General features: G+C 44.2%; 1 protein-coding gene across 6 annotated transcripts in view; it reads left to right on the forward strand.

The window, feature by feature from the left end:
* Positions 1-15,333, forward strand: part of CIT (citron rho-interacting serine/threonine kinase) — a 251,152-nt gene that overhangs the window by 130,242 nt on the left and 105,577 nt on the right. For all 6 annotated transcript variants that reach the window (XM_038762428.1, XM_038762429.1, XM_038762430.1 and 3 more), the window contains 5 exons: positions 119-172; positions 1,350-1,490; positions 1,854-1,979; positions 12,890-12,985; positions 14,991-15,107. In XM_038762428.1, the coding sequence (XP_038618356.1) occupies positions 119-172; positions 1,350-1,490; positions 1,854-1,979; positions 12,890-12,985; positions 14,991-15,107 (534 nt within the window). The remainder of the gene's footprint in view (positions 1-118; positions 173-1,349; positions 1,491-1,853; positions 1,980-12,889; positions 12,986-14,990; positions 15,108-15,333) is intronic.

Below are 15,333 nucleotides of genomic sequence, written 5' to 3' on the forward strand. Positions count from 1 at the left end.
GTTACCACCACCAAGAAGGCATCGAGAAAGCTGGAGGCAAATAAACACTCTAGTAGGAGCGCAGTCAGTATTTGGACATTTCTGTCTTTGGCTTTACTTCCTGGGCTCTTAATTATAGGTCAATGCTGAGCAGCAGATCAAAATCCAGGAACTGCAAGAAAAGCTATCAAAGGTAAGGCTGTAGGGGCCTTATATATTTCACCCCCTTCAAAATCCAGCGCTTTTCACCACGTCCCGGAGTGCTGGAATCCTATATTGTCTTGCAGCTGAAACAGAATTAGTCACGGTGCTGTGGAAAAAACAGGGGGAGTAAGTTGCTACCTAGAAAAAAAAAAAAGGGATCTGAGTATGTTTTCTCCTCTTGAGAAGTGTCAGCAATGTTTATTTTTAAATCAATTAAAGTGTCTTTATCGAGTGCTTACCTTGTGCAGAGCACTGTACTAAGCACTTGGGAGAGTCCAATATAGCAGTATAATAGATACAGTCCCAGCCTACAACAAGCATACAGTCTAGAGGGGGAAGTCCTGGAAGATGGAATGTCAAGTAGAAATTCTAATTAGAATACTACAGCGCTTAGAACAGTGCTTTGCACATAGTAAGGGCTTAACAAATACCATCATTATTATTAAAAAGCCCAGCTTTTTCTGGCCGTGGGACACCAGGGGTCCCATTTTGCATGTTGCAAAATCAATCAATCTGTCGTATTTAGTGAGTGATGACTGTGTGCAGAGCACTGTACTGAGCGCTTGCGAGAATAAAATAGCAGATGTACTGTAGGCGCACTCCCCCGTTACACTTCCGTTCTGACCCTCAACCCTCAGTTGTCCGTTTTGACTCTGGAGACCCTAAGCAAGTCAAAAAGTTGTGGGTTCAATGTGGAGTTGTAGAGCAGAGTTAGACTCCAACAAGAGGAATTTCAAAGAGCTGGGTGAAATAGTCTTAGTTAAGTTTCAACTATTTTTCTTCTAGTTGAGCATTACAGTGGTTCTTAGGAGGCCGGGGAATTGGATAAATCTTTGAAAAGGAGTCCGGCCTTAGAGAATCACCTTGGACACCATTCTCGAAAACATTTCTGCGTCCTTGGGAGCGTGTTCTTCGTCTTCCTTCCAGAAATTTTAGGGAAGATTTGGCAATTCTTACCTTAAAAAAAAAAAAAATCATAGTATTTGGAAAAGAGCCCAGCCTCTAAGTTGCTCATCTTCGATACGTAGTAGAATGGTAGCTCGAATTTAATTTTATAAGCCATAAAGCATCACTCAGTACCCACAACCTGAATTTACCACCATCTCCGGGGCTATTTTTTGTGTCGGAGAGCGTCTATTTATAAGTTGGTACTTCTGTGCACGTAGGCTGTGAAAGCCAGTTCTGAGGCCACTGAGCTGCTCCAGAATATCCGTCAAGCGAAGGAGCGAGCCGAGAGGGAACTGGAGAAACTACAGAACCGAGAGGACTCCTCAGAGGGCATGAAAAAGAAATTATTCGAAGCCGAGGTGAGGAGAGGGGTTCCAGCTGCCGGCGATGATAAGGTGCAGCACCCACGGGTTCCCACCTGGAGAAGGTTTTGACTCTTGGCGGGTCGGAGAGAGAGAGGAAAAGAAAAATCACCAGCCGTCACATCTACCCTATCACCTTGGTGCTGGAAATCATTTTAGTACTTGAGAGGTTTTGAATTCATCCGCTTCCACCCTTTTCCCTCTCTCCCTGTCCCCTTTGACCAAAAGAGAAAAGTGTTTGATAAGAGTTTTGGTGGCCAGGTTTTCTGAGGGAAACGGGGAAACCCGTTCACTCCAAAGCCCCAAAGTGTGGGCGCTCACTGTCGGGTAGCCTGACGGAGCCTTCCGATTGATCCGCAGGAACGACGCCATTCTCTGGAGAATCAAGTGAAGAGGTTAGAGACGGTGGAACGCAGAGAAAACCGACTGAAGGATGATATCCAGACTAAATCTCAGCAGATTCAACAGATGGCTGATAAAATTCTGGTGAGCAGGGAGAGAAGTGAGGGGTGATCGCTAAAAGAAGAAACAATGAGAGAGAAGAGAGGGTAGCGTGGGAATGGCTGAATCTGGTAAATGGAGCTGTAGAGGCAGTTAAGACCATATGGGGAATTGGAATGGGTAACCGAATGCCAACAATGGCAACAGATAAACACATCGGTGCCACCAGGGTAATACTCGGTGGCTTTTAATAAAAAAAAAAAATTCAGAGCCAGTATGGGATTTCCATAAAACTTTCAAAAACATGTGGTCCCTCATGTCAGCGTTGTTTTGTACAGCCATCAGATCTGTAATTTCTGCCCTAAAAAGCTTTAGGGATTTGGGCCTGGAGAACCGAGTCCCAGATACTTGCCTTTGGAGAAGAGAGAGATTAGTCATCTGAAGTTGTTTTTCTCAGAGTAGTATTTGTCATAGATCCGTGTTCGCCTACTCATCTCTGCTACAGTTGGCGATTTTCTTCTTTATATGCTTTTTTTGAAGTCTTCCTTCGATCCAACGAGTCTTTTTTTTTTTTTAGGTTAATGATCTTAATGAATTTGTCTTAAAGCCCCAGTGACCGAATTAACCTAATCAGCAAATTTGCTAATGGTCCTCAGTGCTCTCCTGCAGCTCAACCACCACTGCCTGGTGGCTAGGGCCTCCTAATCTCTCCTGCCAGAAGTTTGACCCAGAATTAAAACTATTAAGTGATGATTTTAGCCCTTTTCAATTACAAGGGGCTTGAAATTTTCCTCTTGTAATCCCCCTCGGGAGAGCCTCTGAAGCGGCCCGCGCCTTTCCGCTGTACAGACGAAGGTGCCGTAGACAAATCGCTCTACTCGTCTCGTGGGGCGGAATCGTGGGCAATTAGAGAACGTGAGACAGTCTGTGTGGCGGGCCTTTCCCTAGATTCTTAAAGCCCTTGTAAGCATTTTAAAATCAAGAACTACTCTAAAAAGATGGGTCATCACTGAAAGTTCGAGTTCTTCCTACAGCTCTTTGGAGGAAAGTACCAAGTCAATCAGATAAGAATCTCTGCATTGTACACAGGGGCTTCTTAGGGTGCAGTGGTTAATATAAAATCCCCTCTCCTTGATCACCTCACCCAAGCTGTGCTTGGGTTTTGATTGATCATGGTATCAAGTCTTACCAGATTCCATCAAAATCCCCGTCTCTTTTAGCGGAAAGAGTAGGTTCCCAAGATGATACAATCAAGCTTATCCCTTACTTTGATAATGTACTTTTTTCACCAGAGGGCTATCTCACAGTGACTACTGCCGTCGTAGAACTGCAAAATCTTTAGGTGGAAAGAATTTAAAGAGACTGGGCTAGCTAGAATACTCGCATCGCCTCGGGACAAAAATCAAAATACCCACCTGAATATTATTCATAGTTAAGAAAATAGACTCTTTGCCTAAAACAGTTGAATTAAGAGAAAGTCAAGGAAGGGAACGGTAGGGTTTCACAGTGAGTAGTTATGTTGACATCAAGGAAGCGGGGTTTTTTTCACTAGAGATGGTGGTTGAAGTTCTCATTCCACCTGGGGCAAGCCTAATAAACAGAGTTGGTGAGCTACAATTTGCAAGTAGAATTACGTGACTAATCGTGCCTTCTAGTCTTCCCCCGAAATCCCGATGTCAAGAGATCTGACTGACTGAGACTATTTCAGGCTGCAGTCTTCCCAATCCTGTCTCTGCCTGGGAGTCAGGAGATCATGGGTTCTAATCCCAGCACCACCGCTTGTCTGCTGGGTGACACTGGGCAAGTCACTTAAATTCTCTGGGCCTCAATTACCTTATCTGTAAAAAAATGGGGATAATAATAATAATGATAATAATGATGGCATTTATTAAGCGCTTACTATGTGCAAAGCACTGTTCGAAGCGCTGGGGGGAAATACAAGGTGATCAGGTTGTCCCACGTGGGGCTCACAGTTGTCATCCCCATTTTACAGATGAGGTAACTGAGGCTCCGAGAAGTTAAGTGACTTGCCCAAGGTCACACAGCAGACATGTGGCAGAACAGGAATTCGAACCTCTGACTCCAAAGCCCGTGCTCTTTCCACTGAGCCACGCTGGGGATTAAGAGTGTGAGCCCCTTGTGGGACAGGGAATGGTTCCAACCTGATTAATTTGTATCTACCCCGGTGCTTAGAACAGTGCTTGGCACATAGTGCTTAATAAGCACCTTTATTATTATTATTATTAATTATTCATAATCCCTGTTGGGTTGGCCCACCGGGCAAAAACCCTAAATTCATCTGCCGGTTAGAGGTTTGGAGGTGTGAGGGAGGGCTGCCTTTACCTCAGGAATTAGCCGTCGATCGTGCTAATCAGGAAGCCTGTGTCAAGGCGCAATAGCTCAAACTGGCTACCAAGTCTGTTAGCCCAAACACCCAGCCATAAGTCAGTTAGTGAGTCGTATTTATTGAGCACTTACTGTGTGCAGAGCAGTCAATCAATCAGTGGTATTTATTGAACCTTTAGTATGTGCAGAGCACTTTGCTGTTTTGGCTATTATTAGTCTTAATTACTCTATAATATTATATATTATTATTATGACTCTATTTTACTTGTACATATTCTATTGATTTTATTTTGTTAGTATGTTTTGTTTTGTTGTCTGTCTCCCCCTTCTAGACTGTGAGCCCACTGTTGGGTAGGGACCGTCTCTATGTGTTGCCAGCTTGAACTTCCCAAGCGCTGAGTACAGTGCTCTGCACACAGTAAGTGCTCAATAAATACGATTGAATGAATACACAATATAACAGACACACTCCCTGCCCAGAGTGAGCTTACAGTCTAGAGGGGGAGACAGACATTAATATAAATAAATCAATTAAGATCTGTTGTGGCCCCAAGAATCCTAGCTTCAGATAACTGTTTCTAGAAAATGAGGGTGGGAACTCCTTGCCATACAACAGCATGTTTTCTCTGTTCAGAGAGGTAGAGGAGGCCTTGAGCTCCTTGCGGGCAGGGAATGGGTCTACCAACTCTATTGTTCTGTAGTCATTCATTCAATTGTAATAATAATAATAATAATGTTGGTATTTGTTAAGCGCTTACTATGTGCAAAGCACTGTTCTAAGCGCTGGGGTAGATACAAGGTAATCAGGCTGTCCCACGAGGGGCTCACCGTCTTCATCCCCATTTTCCAGATGAGGGAGCTGGGGCCCAGAGAAGTGAAGTGACTTGCCCAATGTCACACAGCTGACAAGTGGCGGAGCCGGGATTTGAAACCATGGCCTCTGACTCCAAAGCCCGTGCTCTTTCCACTGAGCCACGCTGCTTCCCTAGAATAAATTGTATTTATTGAGTTTGCAAAGCACCATATTAAGCGCTTGGAAGAGTACAGTATCATCATCAATCGTATTTATTGAGCGCTTACTGTGTGCAGAGCACTGTACTAAGCGCTTGGGAAGTACAAATTGGCAACATATAGAGACAGTCCCTACCCAACAGTGGGCTCACAGTCTAAAATAACAACAGACACATTCCTCTCCCAAGCACTTACTACATTCTCTGCATTCAGTAAACTCACCAGTAATTATCACTGGTGGATTGAATTTCAGCTTCACCATTTATCTGCCATATATTACCTTAATTCTCAGAGCCTCTGTTTCTTCATTTTTAAAATGGCAATGAAATCTCCATCCCCCCTTTCCCTCAGACTGTGAGAGCCCCATGTGGGATAGGGACAGTGTCCAACCTGATTATTTTGAAATTGTCCCCATGGCTAGGACACTGCTTGGCATTTAGTATAGGTTTATCAAATGACACTATTATTATACTTTTTGTCCATCTTACCATGTTTGCCCATCCTAGACATATTATATTTTTTTATTTTATTATTATATTATTTTTAGACTGTGAGCCCACTGTTGGGTAGGGACTGTCTCTATATGTTGCCAACTTGTACTTCCCAAGCGCTTAGTACAGTGCTCTGCACACAGTAAGCGCTCAATAAATACGATTGATTGATTATATGAGTTGCTACTCTATTGCCACGTTTAATGGCCATTTTTGTGTCTTGTGGAGATGAACAGAATCAGGCAAATTTCTTCTCCCATTTCATAAGAACGTAAACAGATTTGTTGTCACAAATCATCTTTTATGTGTAGTATCTAGGAAATAATATCCTCATTTAAGCATCATGGCTTAGTGGATAGAGCGCAGCCTTGAGAGCAGGAAGGACCTGGGTTCTAATCCTGGCTCATCCATACGTCTGCTGTGTGACCTGGGGCAGTCACTTCACTTCTCTGGGCCTCAGTTACTTCATCTATAAAATGTGGATTAAGACTGTGAGCCCCATGTGGGGCAGGGACTGTATCTAATCTGATTAGCTTGTGTTTACCCCAGCGCTTAGAACAGTGCTTGACACATAGTAGGCACATAATTATTATTATTATTATTATGTTCTAGGTCTTGATAGCAATCAATCAATCAATCGTATTTATTGAGCGCTTACTGCGTGCAGAGCACTGTACTAAGCGCTTGGGAAGTACAAGTTGGAAACATATAGAGACAGTCCCTACCCAACAGTGGGCTCATGGTGTGAGGACTTAGAGAACTTTACATGCTTAATTTTACTGAAGAAGCGATTTTAGAATTACTCAGAAAATTCTGGAAAAATCAGCAACCTTTTTGGTGTTTGGGGAACTCTTGAAAGCATTTTTTCTCACTCTCATTTTATAGACGTTGTCTCTTCAGCTCTCCTGCCTTTAAAAAATCCAATTCATCTCTACTGCCTTTAAAGTCAGTGGGGAATCTCTGCTTGGAAAAGCCGTGTGGCTTTGCAAAAGTGGTTAAAAATACGGGGGAGCAATTTCCACGGAGCTAATTGGCTAACAGGTCAAGACTGGAATGGATTATAGCAGATACTAGATATCTAATCAGCTGGAATATGTGCCAATTAACTGGGCACTGCCATTCACATAACATTTTCTTTTTTCGGATTCATTTTCCCTGCTACTTTTGACAGGCGTATTAATCCGTAGCCTGGTGTCCAACCTCCACATATAAAGAACTAAATCTTGACGTCAGACTGCGAAAAGAGTAATTCTTTTGATTTATTCCATTGCACTGGGCCTAGATGAAACCTTGATTTAGCAAATGTTTCTTAAGCTCCAGAAAACACGGGTAAATATCCAGAGCTAGTTAGTGCTGCGCTTCGCTGCCGATAATCAATCAATCAATCAATAGTGTTTATTGAACGCTTACTGTGTGCAGAGCACTGTACTAAGCGCTTGGGAAGTCCAAGTTGGCAACATAAAGAGACAGTCCCTACCCAACAGTGGGCTCACAGTCTAAAAGGGGGACACAGAGAACAAAACCAAACATACTAATAAAATAAATAGAATAGATATATACAGGTAAAATAAATAAATAGAGTAAAAGTTAAAGAAGTTGGAGGTGGAGGGTGATTAGGTTGTCCCACGTGGGGCTCACAATCTTAATCCCCATTTTACAGATGAGGGAACTGAGGCGCAGAGAAGTGAAGTGACTTGCCCAAAGTCACACAGCTGACAAGTGGCAGAGCCGGGATTTGAACCCATGACCTCCGACTCCAAAGCCCAGGCTTTTTCCACTGAGCCACGACGCTTCTCCTAGTACAGTGCTCTGCACACAGTAAGCGCGCAATAAATGCGATTGAATGAACGAATCTTGACCCCAGCGGTCGGCTGCGCTTCGGCGCTCAGTAAAGCCCACGACGCCGAGGCCTGGAGGAAGGAAGGGGTCCCCGAGGGCGATAACAATTATATAAAGCCTTCAAGTTAAGAATTTCTAACTTGGGCCTGGATCTCAGGGTGAGAGAAAATCGATTTAGAATATCAGGTGAGGGGGTGGAGAAATTGCTTTTAAGACAGCAATGGCAGCGGCAGAGGAAAGCTTCCTCGGGAATATAGGAGATGAGGGAGGGGAGAGTGCGCTATCGGTAGCATCTCAGCACCGGGGGCACCCGGGAAAGCGGGAAGGAGGGGATGTTGGAAAACTGCTTCCAACTGGGAAAACTACCCGGAGTGTGGCAGATAGAAGAAGTAGATCGTTTTCTATTTCTGCCTCTTTTTCGTGAGGTTGTAACAAAAAGAGATCTTCTTAGCCAGGCGCTGTATAATCTGGCGTAAAAAAGAGCACCGCACCTTGATTTTCTCCCCCCAAATGAATTAGCCCTACTCATTGTATTAAAGTTTCACACGCTTAATAAAAAATGTATAGGTCGGTAAGATAATAATAATAATAATGGCATTTATTAAGCGCTTACTGTGTGCAAAGCACTGTTCTAAGCGCTGGGATCCCTACGTCACGAGGGTTACCGTGATGCAGGAAAACGGAGTACCTAATAATAATGATGATGGTATTTGTTAAGCGCTTACTATGTACCAGGCACTGTTCTAAGCACTGGGGTAGGTACAAGGTCATCAGATTGTCCCACTTGGGTCTCAGTCTTAATTCCCATTTTACAGATGAGGTTGCTGAGGCCCAGAGAAGTGAAGTGACTTGCCCAAAGTCACACAGCTGATAAGCGGCGGAGCCAGGATCAGAACCCACGACCTCTGACTCCCAAGCCCGAGCAGCATGGCTCAGTGGAAAGAGGCCGGGCTTTGGAGTCAGAGGTCATGGGTTCAAATCCCGGCTCGGCCATCGGTCAGCTGTGTGACTTTGGGCAAGTCACTTCACTTCTCTGGGCCTCAGTTCCCTCATCTGTAAAATGGGGATGAAGACGGTGAGCCCGCCGTGGGACAACCTGATCACCTTGTAACCTCCCCGGCGCTTAGAACAGTGCTTGGCACATAGTAAGCGCTTAATAAATGCCATCATTATTATTATTTCCACTAAGCCACGCTGCTTGTCCTGGGGGCCCAGCCAGATCTTAAAGAGATCTAATACTTGAAATTTTAAAGAACTCCAGCCAGATAATAATAATAATAATAATAATGGCATTTATTAAGCGCTTACTATGTGCAAAGCACTGTTCTAAGCGCTGGGGAGGTTACAAGGTGATCAGGTTGTCCCACGTGGGGCTCACAGTCTTAATCCCCATTTTACAGATGAGGGAACTGAGGCCCAGATAAGTGAAGTGCCTTGCCTAAGGTCACACAGCTGACACGTGGCGGAGCCAGGATTTGAACCCATGACCTCTGACTCCCAAGCCTGGGCTCTTTCCAACTGAGCCATGCTGCATTAATCAGTGATATTTGTTGAGCGCTTACTGTGGTCAGAGCACTGTACTAAGTGCTTGGGAGAAGCAGCATGGTAGAGTGGGTAGAACATGGTCCCGGGAGTCAGAAGGTCATGGGTTCTAATTCCGAATTTGCCACTTTCATTCATTCATTCATTCAATCGTACTTATTGAGCACTTACTGTGTGCAGAGCACTGTACTAAACGCTTGGAAAGTACAATTTGGCAACAGAGACAATCCTTACCTGACAACGGGCTCACAGTCTAGAAGGGGGAAGACAGACAATAAAACAAAACAAGTAGACAGTCATCAGTAGCATCAGTACAAATAAATAGAATTAAAGATATATACACATAATTAATAAAAATATATAGAATAATAACTGTTTTCATATATAAACACTTGCCTGCTGGTGACCTTGAGCACGGCTCAGTGGAAAGAGCCCGGGCTTGAAAGTCAGAGGTCATGGGTTTGAATCCCGGCTCCGCCGCTTTCATTCTTTCAATCGTATTTATTGAGCACTTACTGTGTGCAGAGCACTGTACTAAGCGCTTGGGAAGTACAAGTTGGCAACATATAGAGACGATCCCTAACCGACAACGGGCTCACAGTCTAGAAGACTTGTCAGCTGTGTGACTATGGGAAGTCACTTCACTTCTCTGGGCCTCAGTGGCCTCATCTGGAAAATGGGGATGAAGACTGTGAGCCCCACGTGGGACAACCTGATCACCTTGTATCCCCCCCAGCGCTTAGAACAGTGCTTCGCATATAGTAAGCACTTACCAAATGCCATCATCATCAATAAATAATAATGGCATTTATTAAGCTCTTACTGCATGCAAAGCACTGTTCTAAGCACTGGGGAGGTTACAAGGTGATCAGGTTGTCCCACGGGGGGCTCACAGTTTTAATCCCCATTTTACAGATGAGGTAACTGTGGCACAGAGAAGTGAAGTGACTTGCCCAAAGTCTCCCAGCTGACAATTGGCAGAGCTGGGATTTGAACCCATGACCTCTGACTCCAAAGCCCGGGCTCTTTTCCACTGAGCCATGCTGCTTCATCACTGAGCAAGTCACTTCACTTCTCTCTGCCTCAGTTACCCCATCTGTAAAATGGGGATTGAGCCCGTGAGCCCCCCACGTGGGACGGGGACTGTATCCAACCCGATTTGCTTGTATCCACCCCAGAGCTTAGAGCAGTGCCTGGCACATAGTAAGCACTTAAAAAATGTTGTTATTATGATTATGATTGCAACTCAACAGTTGGTAGACATGTTCTCTGCCATCATGGAGCTAACAGCCTGGAGGGAGAGACAGATATTAAAATACATTTCAGACAGGGGAAATGGGAATGTATAGAGATATAATATCCCCTCCTTCCTCTCCCCCTTGTCCCCCTCTCCATCCCCACCATCTTACCTCCTTCCCTTCCCCACAGCACCTGTATATATGTATATATGTTTGTCCATATTTATTACTCTATTTATTTATTTTACTTGTACATATCTATTCTATTTATTTTATTTTGTTAATATGTTTGGTTTTGTTCTCTGTCTCCCCCTTCTCGACTGTGAGCCCACCGTTGGGTAGGGACTGTCCCTATATGTTGCCAACTTGGACTTCCCAAGCGCTTAGTACAGTGCTCTGCACACAGTAAGCGCTCAATAAATACGATTGATTGATTGATTGATATAATCATAAGGGCTGTAGGGCTGGGGGCGGGGTATCAAAGTGCTTAAGGAGTCCAGATCCAAGTGCTCAGGTGACACAGAAGGGAGGGTGAGTCAGGAAAATGAAGGCCTAGTGAGGAAGCGCTTAGTACAGTGCTCTGCACATAGTAAGCTCTCAATAAATACGATTGATGATGATAGGCCGCTCTCTAATGCTGTATGAACTGCCCCGACTTGAATTGGCTGATTAGCGTAATATTCCCTCCGTTGAGTTGAGGTCAACAACACAGTTGGTTTCATTTACATATTCAGATGTGGGGTTATTTATTTTTTTTTAAATCCTCATCCCCCTTCCATGCATCATGACCTTGGGCAAGTCACTTCGATTCTCCGTGCCTTGATTACTTCATTTAATGCTGTATGAACTGCCCTGACTTGAATTGGCTGATTAGCGTAATATTCCCTCTGTTGAGTTGAGGTCAAGAACACAGTTGGTTTCATTTACATATTCAGATGTGGGGTTATTATTATTTCTTTAAATCCTCATCCCCCTTCCATGCATCATGACCTTGGGCAAGTCACTTTGATTCTCTGTGCCTTGATTACTTCATCTGTACAATGGAGATTAAGACTGTGTGCCCTGTGTGGGATAATAATAATAATAATAATAATAATAATGGTATTTGTTAAGTGCTTACTATGCGCAAAGCACTGTTCTAAGCGCTGGGGGGATACAATAATAATAATAATAATGGTATTTGTTAAGCGCTTACTATGTGCAAAGCACTTTTCTAAGCGCTGGGGTAGATACAAGGTAATCAAGGTTGTCCCACGAGAGGCTCACAGTCTTCATCCCCATTTTACAGATGAGGGAACTGAGGCCCAGAGAAATGAAGTGACTTTCCCAACGTCACACAGCTGACAATTGGCGGAGCCGGGATTTGAACCCATGACCTCTGACTCCAAAGCCCTGGCTCTTTCCACTGAGCCACGCTGCTTCTATAGGACTGTGTCCAACCCGATTATCTTGTATCTCAGTGGGGCTTAGTGGAAAGAGCTCCACTTTGGAGTCAGAGGTCATGGGTTCGAATGCCGCCTCCGTCATTTGTCAGCTGTGTGACTTTGGACAAGTCATTTAACTTCTCTGTGCTTCAGTTACCTCATCTGTAAAATGGGGATTAAGACTGTGAGCCCTGTGTGGGATAATAATAATAATGATGGTATTTGTTAAGTGCTTACTATGTGCAAAGCACTGTTCTAAGCGCTGGGGTAGATACAAGGTGATCAGGTTGTCTCACGGGGGGCTCACAGTCTTAATTCCCATTTTCCAGATGAGGGAACAGAGGCACAGAGAAGTTAAGTGCAGGGAACGGAGGCACAGAGAAGTTAAGTGCTTAGAACAGTGCTTTGCACACAGTAAGCGCTTAACAAATACCATCATTATTATTATTATCTCCCCAAGTGCTTAGATCAGTGCTTGGCACCTAGTCAGCGCTTAACAAATGCCATAATTCTCATTATCTGTTTTAATTTAAGGGAATTTAATTAATTTAATTAATAAATTAAATTAATAAATTAATTTAATTAATTTAAGGGAAGCAGCGTGGCTCAGTGGAAAGAGCCCGGGCTTTGGAGTCAGAGGTCATGGGTTCAAACCCCGGCTCCGCCAATTGTCAGCTGTGTGACTTTGGGCAAGTCACTTAACTTCTCTGTGCCTCAGTGACCTCATCTGTAAAATGGGGATTAAGACTGTGAGCCCCCCCAAGGGACAACCTGATCACCTGGTAACCTCCCCAGCGCTTAGAACAGTGCTTTGCACATAGTAAGAGCTTAATAAATGCCATTATTGTCATTATTATCATTATTATCATTATTAATTGTTGGGACTCAGTAGATCTTAGGGCAAGAGTGGTGTCTTTCTATCAGAGTCGAGTCGGGACAATGTCAGGGAACTCAACTGTAAAGACGGACCAGAATTATGTGGAACCAGTAAACAAATGATATTTTGGAGCCGCTATCTCCTTTGCCCACCTATTTCTCTCTCTCTCTTTTTTTTTTTCTTCTAGGAACTGGAGGAGAAGCATCGGGAGGCTCAGGTCTCAGCCCAGCACCTTGAGGTGCATCTGAAACAAAAAGAACAGCTTTATGAGGAAAAAATTAAAGTAAAGAGACTTTCCAATCTTTCTAGCAAACATTATTGATGTCCTAGATCTTTGCTACTCCTGGGCAGATGTTCCGCATCTCGAGGACTCTCTGAAAGACTGTCCATAACCCACTGGGTTTATCCAAAGTGGGATTTGGAAATCAGAAGTATGAGTTTATCTGCCACAGGCCTTTCGATCCCCCCTGCCCCGATGCTTTTACATTGATTTGGTTGGTGTTTCTGGAGAGCCGTCAGCCTCTCTGAAAAGCTAGCCCTCGTGTCCCCTGCCCTCCTTCTCCTCCCTGCGATTTTGGGTCGGGTTCATTTTCGATTGGAAAAAGCGGTCCAAAACACACCAACCGATTAACAACCCTCAGAAAGACAAAAGCCGGTGGAAGGCGTCCCAAGGACATCTAGCTCAATTTCCTGTCAGAGTCAGGGTGCGGGGCTGGTTCAGCAACCCCCCTACAATGGAGAATCCAGCCAGCGAGTTCCCGAAATTCTTATCTCCTGATTAAAGAACTGCAGCAATCATAAAAGCTAGATCCTTTGACCTGTCGGGCTGGTCGTGGTTCTTCAATCAATCTCTGGGAATTGGAAACTCCCCCATCAAAAGTCCATCCCGTGATTCATTATCTGCCTACAAAAAAGCCTTATTTGCCATTCTCCTCAACTTCCCCTTTATTTTTCCCTTAAGCCTACCATGATCATTTTTTGTTTTTTTTTGTTTTTAGAGGAACGGATGCTCAGTTCTGCTATACCGGATGCCTCTCCTGAGCATTTTGGAATGTCCGTGGGAAAGAAAGACACCCTCTTCTTGCCATGCATTTTCCATACTGTACTCCTTGAATAGGACTGCATTGTCAACACTGAGATTTTTTTGCAGTCTGTCCCAGTGCCTTTCCTGCCTTCTCCCATGATCCTGTTGTCAGGTTTCTGGGGAAAATCGCTCCCAGAAGGCAAGGCATTCCTGAGCTTCAGTGTGGCAGACATTTGCTCTGCCGAAGATGCTGTTAATAGAAGGTTGTTTATAGGCCCCAGACTTTCCTTCCAACTTGTGTCTTCCCCAGCGCTTAGAACGGTGCTTAAGTGCTTAACAAATACCATAGAGAAGCAGCATGGCCTTGTAGATAGAGCACAGACCTGGGAATCAGAAGGACCTGGGTTCTAATCCCAGCCTCGTCAATTGTGTGCTGTGTGATCTTCGGCAAATTGCTTCGCTCCTCTGTGCCCCAGTTACTGCATCGTTCAAGTGGGGTTTGACTGTGAGCCCCATGTGGGACATGGGCTGTGTCCAACCTGTATCTACCCCAGCGCTTAGAACAGTACCTGGAACATAGGAAGCTCTTAATAAATGCCATAAAAAACAAAGAAACAAAAAAAAACCCATAATAGTAATAGGAAGGGGCCCTTGTAGGCTCCCTTAGTTTGCATCTCCGTTTGTATCGCTTACCTGGATTATTGAACAGCTGATTTTTAAAAAAGCAGCATGGCGTAGTGGATGGAGCATGGGCCTAGGAGTGAGAAGGTCATGGATTCTAATCCTGGCTCCGCCACTTGTCTGCTGCGTGACCTTGGGAAGGTCACTTCACTTCTCTATGCCTCAGTTACCTCATCTGGAAAATAGGGATTGAGACTGTGAGCCCCACGAGGGACGGGGACTGTGTCGAACTTGATTTGCTTAGTACGGTGCCTGGTAAATGGTAAGCGCTTAACAAATTCCATTCGTATTATTATTATTATTATTATTATTATTAAAATAGCCAATTAGAACAACCCTTCCCTCTTCATTATCAGCTTAGAATCAGCTTCACCCCTCGACGAGGTAAAAGATCAGTTCCTCTCCATGATTAAAGCAAACCACCAACGCACTCTTACCATCATCTTCAGAATGATGAAGATCTGGTTTTCTTCATTGCTCATTCACTTCCTTTCCTGGGCAGAATCTCTGCTTAATCGCCCTTTTCGGGGTCTCTTCGGGCTTGCTCCTTGGGGTGCTTATTTTATTATTTCGCTTCTTCTAGGTGCTGGACAATCAGATAAAGAAAGATCTAGCCGATAAGGAAACCCTCGAGAATATTATGCAAAGACACGAGGAAGAAGCTCACGAAAAAGGCAAGATTCTCAGCGAGCAGAAGGCGGTAAGTGTAACTAAATTGGGAAATAGTTTTAAAATGAGCTTTTTAAGTTAACTGCCCGAGGAGGTGCTATTTTCCTCTAGATAAGATTCATTTCTTCTATCTTGCAACTTCTTCCATTCAGGGCAGGGAGATCTTCTGACCCTAAACTTACTGGCTGTGGCTTCCTCCCACACATTTTATAATTAACAGTGAAGCAGCGAGGCCTAGTGGAAAGCGCTCGGGTCTG

The sequence above is a fragment of the Tachyglossus aculeatus genome, chromosome 21 (genome assembly GCF_015852505.1).
Source record: "Tachyglossus aculeatus isolate mTacAcu1 chromosome 21, mTacAcu1.pri, whole genome shotgun sequence".
NCBI lineage: Eukaryota > Metazoa > Chordata > Mammalia > Monotremata > Tachyglossidae > Tachyglossus > Tachyglossus aculeatus.